Source organism: Lycium barbarum, chromosome 11, assembly GCF_019175385.1.
Source record: "Lycium barbarum isolate Lr01 chromosome 11, ASM1917538v2, whole genome shotgun sequence".
Classification (NCBI taxonomy): domain Eukaryota; kingdom Viridiplantae; phylum Streptophyta; class Magnoliopsida; order Solanales; family Solanaceae; genus Lycium; species Lycium barbarum.
In genome coordinates, this window is record NC_083347.1 from 17392876 (window position 1) to 17400231 (window position 7356).

At 31.1% G+C, this 7356-nt stretch overlaps 1 protein-coding gene across 1 annotated transcript; it reads right to left on the reverse strand.

Annotated features, from left to right (window-relative positions):
* Positions 1-678: 678 nt before the first annotated feature.
* Positions 679-2583, reverse strand: LOC132619094 (transcription factor MYB15-like). The gene is made up of 3 exons (XM_060334058.1): positions 2356-2583; positions 1887-2016; positions 679-1390 (listed from the first exon to the last, which is right to left on the reverse strand). Exons 1-3 carry the CDS (start codon positions 2486-2488, stop codon positions 898-900), a joined length of 756 nt encoding a protein of 251 aa, XP_060190041.1. The 5' UTR covers positions 2489-2583; the 3' UTR covers positions 679-897.
* Between the last annotated feature and the right edge of the window lie 4773 nt (positions 2584-7356).

Here is a 7356-nt window from a genome sequence, read left to right on the forward strand (position 1 = left end):
CTTTAGGATATCAAGAGATTTTTTTTTTTTTTTGTTTTACCTTTAATATTAACTACTCATTCCTTAAATTATTCTCAAGTTCATTGAGACTACAACAACAACAAACCCATGTAATCCCATAAGTGGGTTTGGGGAGGGTAAAGTATATATTTACAGACCTTATTCCTATCTTAAGAAGGTAGAGAGTTTGCTTCCAATAAAAGTATCCTCAGCTCATATAAATATATATTATAATAAAATATGCACTTTATTTATTATTTTTTAAAGAAAATGAAAAAATTTATCGTGGACAAATAAAAGTGAAAAGAGGGAGAATCTATGAGAAGAAGACAGCTAGATAAGAGACTTCTGTCCTCATTACTCATTAGAAAAATGAGAGAACTTCATAAAACTCATTTGCCGTTTTACATGGAATCATGTGAGATGCCAGGTAAAACCAATGAATAAGTTATAATACTGAATGTAACAGATTCGATTTTAGGAAATGTATGCGTAGTACTTTTGATCCCTTAGTTTTTTTTTTTTTTTTTTTTTAAATCCTTATAAATAAATAAATAAATAAATATAGTATATTCTGACTTTTTTAGAACTATATTACACTTTAAATATGGAATAACAATACAACTTTAACATAATATATGGATAATTAAATGGTGAAACAGTTAATTAATTCCGATAAAAATTTGTGAAAGTCACAAGAAAAGGATTAAATGTGCACATTTAAAATTAATTGAAGATTAAATGTGCTTAGTCAAATATTACAAGAACAATGCAAATTTATCATTTATCAATACATCTCCAACATTCATGGAAAAGCCAACGATCAAGTCAGAAGGTGATGATCCTATGAGATAAATTGCCAGTATTTCTATGGATGTTCCTTTAAATTTCTAGTTTTTACCAATTAAAACCATCTAAGTCAAAGGAGGAAAGAAATTCATCAGCTATAAATGGAGAAGGTGGACACATAAGTCCACAGTAATCAATTGAAGGAGCTAGAATACTATTGAAACTATCGACTACAAATGGTTCAGTCCAAAAGTTTCCACTAGTTTCCTCCAAAGCTTCTTCTTGAAAAACTTTATGTTCTTGTTGATAATCAGTGATACTATAGGAGGAGAGTTCTTCACTTGATGACTGCTTTGGTGACCATTGTGAACTTTCCAGTACTATATTTTCATGTGAACTCATATTTGGACTTGCATTTTGTTTTTCCACACTCTTTCTTCTAGTATTGCCTTCAGTACTGTTCTTATTATGGCATTTCTTGCTTGAATTGTCACTTGAGTTTGGAGCATAATTAGTAGCACGCTTCTTAAGTGCAGTGTGCCAATGATTCTTTATCTCATTGTCTGATCTTCCTGGCAACTGAGCAGCAATAACCGACCACCTGCAATCATAGAAGTTTACTGGGTTAATTTCATGTGTGATTACTAAACTTTTTCACACTAGCTACGAAAGTATAAAGTCACAATATGAAAGTATACATCAAAGAAACGAATTCTAATTTCAATCGACTGTGATAGTAAAATGACCAAAATTAAATCATATTAAAGTAATTGAATTCGATATGAATGTAATACAAAAAATCTGAGGAGGGTGGTGTAACTCTCTCGCAGAGGTGAATGTAACCTTTTGGCTATAAGTTCATATGAATCCATAATTTTCGCCACGAATCTAGTATGGATTTATATATGTAAAATCTATTAAAATCTTGACAAATATTAGATCTGATCCCAAAATTTGAACAACACGTTAGGTTCAACACTAAAATAATTTAAAATATGAGCTCATTAAGTTTAAATTATGAATTTGTCTTAGATCTGCTGAGATTGACAAGTGTTAGCTCGTAAAATTGGACATGTGGAAGAAGAATTAATACATACTTATTTCCAAGTTGAGCATGCAGCTTCAAGATGATTTCGTCTTCTTCTTTGGTGTAGTTTCCTCTTTTAATGTTGGGCCTTAAGTAATTCATCCATCTAAGTCTGCAGCTCTTTCCACACCTTGCTAGACCTTCACAATGAACAATAACTGGTCAGTTGGAACTCTACAACAGTATGATAATTATTACTACGAAACTTAGGTGAAGTTGCTCAAAAATTTTATAAGTCCCTTCAAATGTCTCTACACAATGCGAAACATTATTCGTTCTTATTTTGTGGATTTTTAACAAATTTACATAGTTAGAGCTGAAACTACTAGGCTGGGAGGAACCTAAAAGTTATGAGCTAGAGCCCATTACATACAACACTCCCGAACGCTATACTCCTAACACAAACAACAAGTATGTACAGGAAGAAGGTTAACTGTAATCTAAATTATGAACTGCACTAATTTTGCGGTAATTCTCACCAGCATACTTAGGAAGTTGGCGCCAGTTCCAGCAGCCATATTTAGTAACATATGCTGCTAACTTCCTATCTTCCTCAGGAGTCCAAGTCCCCTTCTTCCTTCCATTTTCGTCGCGGCAAGGTGTTCTCACCATCTCTTAATTTATTCTCTCCAACAAAGAGTAATAATTAACTGCAGTGCACAAACTATATCCTAGCTATTTCCTAGGCACCTGAATCACCAAATTCTTGAGATTGAGCCCTACTTATATAGAGGGAGCAGAACGTGAAGCACGTTGAAAAACGGGGCCTTCTTACGAAGGAAGTCTTTTTGTAAAGAAAATTCCTTTATCCTTCGTCAGCACTTTTTTTTTTTTTTTTCGGCTACAGGGGTCAGTACCTTTCTACTCGTACATTTCTTATCAAATCAAATGGACCTGTCATATGAAATTTGTGGTGCGAGTTAAATTACACGGAAAACTATACGTCTATACTACACCAAAGAAAAGGACCAAAAAGAAAAACAATTTACCGAGTCACATTAATTAGCAAAACGCACCAACGAGTCAACGAGTTTACTATAAATAGACGTGGGTTCAACCTCTTTCCCCTCTCGATCGATCCCTTTCACGGCCCCTATGTAAACACTCGGCTAAATTTCACAAATAATCAATTAACTATCACTTTTATTTTTCATAAGAATCACTTAATTATCATTTCTAACACAAAAAGTCACTTAACTACGAATATACTAAAATAAAAGTGACTAAACCACTTTCTGGCGTCACTAAAGCACTTTACGGTGAATGACTCATCTTTCACTCTTTTATTTTTTAAAGAAAAAATCTAATGAATAAAAAATTAATTAAAAAGGTTCAACCTGACCAAATCCAAAATTAATTATTACTCCCTCTGTCTCAATTTATGTGACACGATTCGGATTTTAGGAGTCAAACCAATTTAATTTTGACTACAAATTTGGTCAAGTAATCTTTAAGTTTTTTTAAAGAAAAAATTTACGTATTTTAAAAACTATGTAAAAATTACTATAAGTCACGACAATAGACAATTCAAAAGATATATGAAAAAATTACGGTCAAAGAAACACTTGTTTGAATCTCGAAATCTAAAAGTTGCCACATAAATTGGGACGGAGGAAGTAAATTTTTTGGGTCAGTTGAACCTTTTTAATTAATGTTTTATTTAATAGATTTTTTTAAAAAAAAGAGTAAAAGATGAGAACTTCGCTGTAAAGTGGTTTAGTGACACCGGAAAGTGGTTTAGTGACTTTTGCGTTAGTATACTCATAGTTAAATGACTTTTGTGTTAGAAACGATGCTTAAGTGACTTTTGTGAAAAAAGTGATAGTTAAGTAACCATCTATGAAATTTACCCATAAATATATACCACTGTCTTAATTGATTGATGTGAACTTATTTGATTAGCCATAAAAAAAATTAAAAGTATGTTAGTATTTTTATGATTCCTTTTAACAGAAAAGGTAAGATTTGCCTTCGTACACTCACAAATAAGTTATATTTGCGGTATACTTTTTCAATATATTTGCACTTGCTATCCAACTTTAAGGCCTATCCACCATGGATGAACAATGAAGCTTTTGGCTTTTAATTTTTAGTGGGTCGGGCAGACGGGTTAAAAAATTATCTAAATGGGTGAGTAGATTTAATTGGAAAGAAGACATAGAATTTTAACCGATAAGGGGTAAATATGGTCCTAAAGTTAGATGCCAAAGGTAAATATGTCAAAAAAGTATAATGAATGAGAAATATAACTTATTTGTGAAAGTATAAGGAAAAATATGACACTTTTCCTTTTTTAAAAATAAAACTTGTGATTTAAAATATTTCATATTTTGATCTATAAATCTAGAAGAAATTCGGTCATATATACTCTACAGCAACATAAATAGTTGAGGCGTATGTTTTTTTCATTCCTCGGAATTCGTTCCCATCAAAAAGGACGATAATGTATCGTTGGACCATGCAATGAAATCCGAGTCCGAGACAGTGACAAATTGGTTAAACTCACATACCCAAAACTCTCAAAGTCTGAAACCTACGCTTTTTTTTTTTCTTTCTTTTTTCGGCTGAAACCTGCACTTCTGCTCCGGGTTTTTATTTAGGCCTTGCTTTAATGCTATTAGGGGTCGATTAATTGCTGGTTAAGAAGTAAGTTATTCATGTATTAAAGTTAGTATAACTAGTATCGTGTTATGTAGTATTTTAGTTGTTATGTATAAATTCAGCACACTAAGTATGATGTTTGGTTACCAATTTACAAATTCGCATTACTAATCAATATGTGTATAAGTTATGAAAAAATATATGTATTATTAAATTTATATAGTAGAGGATGGAACAAGTAATACATGAATAACTAAATCTTGCATAGCTAATCCTTGCATAATTAATACCTGCATAACTCTAATAAACAGCCAAACGACCCCTTAATGATTAGAGATCATTTTATACGTTACCAAGAAAGAAAACAATAGAATTTTAGGGCGTGTTTGTAATGAAACTTTCAATTTTCTCATGTTTTGTTGGTCAAAATGTTTTGAAAATATTTCGGCAGCAAAAGAGACACGAGGTAGCTTATGCAACTTTTTTTGTTCTCACTATCTGGTTTATAGTCGGATATGGAAATACGAACATCTCCTATTCTAATTTTTGGTACGATGTTGTGAGAAGGTCTGATGGTTGTATTTTTTTCCCAAGTTGAAAGTCTAAAGTACTTTAAAGATAGAGTGATCAAGCGAGCCTTCTTGTGCCAATATAAATCTAATGACAGAGAGTGGTGCATCATGTGCACATGAAACTCCTTATTTTAGCTAGAGAATAGATATCATTTTCTTTTTAAGCTTGACAGCACAATTTACTTTATCAACTAAACTTTAATAGTTAGCCCAGACCAATCTTATAATGGGTTGTGTAAAACACGTTTCGCCACATCAGCACCACGTCATCACCACGCCAGTGCCACGTCAACAATTGATTAAATTTTAACTCTTTTTCTATTCTTTGTAGTTTTCATTCATCTTTTATCTTTTTAAAAGCCAAATTTTGATTATTCTTGTTTTTAAGAAAAATCTTTTCAACCCTTTTTCTCCTCTAAACCCCACTTCTGAGCTTCATTCTAACCATCTTCTTCAGCACAAGAAGCTAGATTCATCTCAGATTTTTTTTGCAGGCTCGGCAAGTAACAAATCCAAAAATCATACCCAATCCAAAAAAAAAAAAAAAAAAAAAAACTAAGCTATCCAAATAGATAAGGGATTTGTTTTTCTAATCAATCTATTCCATTTGTCCCAAAGAAAAAAGAAAAAAAAATTACAAAATCCCCACTTGAAAGCTTTATCATACTTCGAGAAATTTACTCAACCCAGTTCAAGAATCAGCAAAAATAAGTTAAAATAACCCTTTTTGGAGAATACTGTTAATCTCCGATTACTGGTGAAATGGAACGAGAATTCAAAGAGGTTAGAGAATCTGATTTTGGCTTTTTGGGTACAGTAGGCCAACTGAAGAAGGAAAGGATATGTGACTGTTGAAGAAATCAATTTTAAGCCATTAGTTTTCTTTTCTTTACTATAATGGTAACTTCCTCTGTTGGAGAAGACAATAACTAAAGAGAGAAAAATTAAAAAGTTAAAGAAAAAGTGGGACCCACAAATTCATTTGTCTCAAAATAAGAAAAATTCGTATAATTAAAAAGAAAAATCAAGAAGGAATATTAAGAGTATTAATTATACGTTGACTACTAAGAAAATGTCATGTGTATGATTTTGTCGGGTCCGTGGCATTTTGCACCCTTAATGTGTGCTCTTTTTTTCAACTTGCACCTTCTTCTATTTTTTTTTATGATTTAAACCCCAATCTCTTTATTTCCTTGCAAAACAATAAATTCACCCTTTTTATAAATTTACCATGAGGGCAAAATAGGAATACAAATAATATATCTTTTTTTCCTTCAATTTATTTATTTTATTAGAACTGCAACAACAATAAATTTTATTTTCAAAGCTCTTTTTTATTTTTTTATTTTAAGTGATATTTCTCTATCAATAGTTGCTAAACATTTGGAGTTCTTATTGTTACAAGTTTGTCGCTTTTCCTTTATAATTTAATTACTACTAATTTATAAAGGAAAAACGACAAACTTGTAACAATAAGAACTTCAAATGTTTAGCAACTATTGATAGAGAAATATCACTTAAAATAAAAAAATAAAAAAAGAGCTTTGAAAATAAAATTTATTGTTGTTGCAGTTCTAATAAAATAAATAAATTGAAGGAAAAAAAGATATATTATTTGTATTCCTATTTTGCCCTCATGATAAATTTATAAAAAGGGTGAATTTATTGTTTTGCAAGGAAATAAAGAGATTGGGGTTTAAATCATAAAAAAAAATAGGATAGGGTGCAAGTTGAAAAAAAGAGCACACATTAAGGGTGCAAAATGCCACGGACTCGATTTTGTCTGTTTTTGAAATATTTTTTCTTATCTCACTCTCGACTCGGAAGGTGAGTACACTTTCTAAGCCATGTCACCTTTTCGGGAGATATTTAATATACTATCGAAAAGAATAGGGTTATTTAAATATTAATAAAGTTTAATTGTTAAAATGAGTTGTGCAGTCAAATTTAGGAGATAATGATGTTTTTTCTCATTTAATTAAAAACTCATGTGCATGGGTGAGAAAACAACTCCGTTAAAACTTAGGATAATGATTTCATTTCATCTCATTTACACCCTTGTAAAGAAAACATTAAGAGTACTTCTTTAACACCAAAAAGAATAAAATTGATAATCGAAAAAAATGGAAGTTTTGCCCGGAACTTTTTTTTTCCGGTCAACATTTGTCGAGGCACAACAATTTTTTTTCAAAAAAAATCAAAGTCAATCATTCTCTCCTTGGCTTTACAAAAGAATCGAACAAGTAATGTGTATTTTTAGATCCATATCATTCATTTTCTTTCCCTTTTTTATTCCCTCCTATACCT

What these genes read in the sequence shown, in the direction of transcription:
- LOC132619094 (XM_060334058.1), bottom strand. Translation starts at nt 2,488, where the DNA reads ATGGTGAGAACACCTTGCCGCGACGAAAATGGAAGGAAGAAGGGGACT. An exon ending in CCAACTTCCTAAGTATGCTG is followed by an intron (nt 2,017 to 2,355) that starts GTGAGAATTACC and finishes TTCATTGTGAAG; the next exon opens with GTCTAGCAAGGTGTGGAAAG. An exon ending in CATGCTCAACTTGGAAATAA is followed by an intron (nt 1,391 to 1,886) that starts GTATGTATTAAT and finishes CTATGATTGCAG; the next exon opens with GTGGTCGGTTATTGCTGCTC.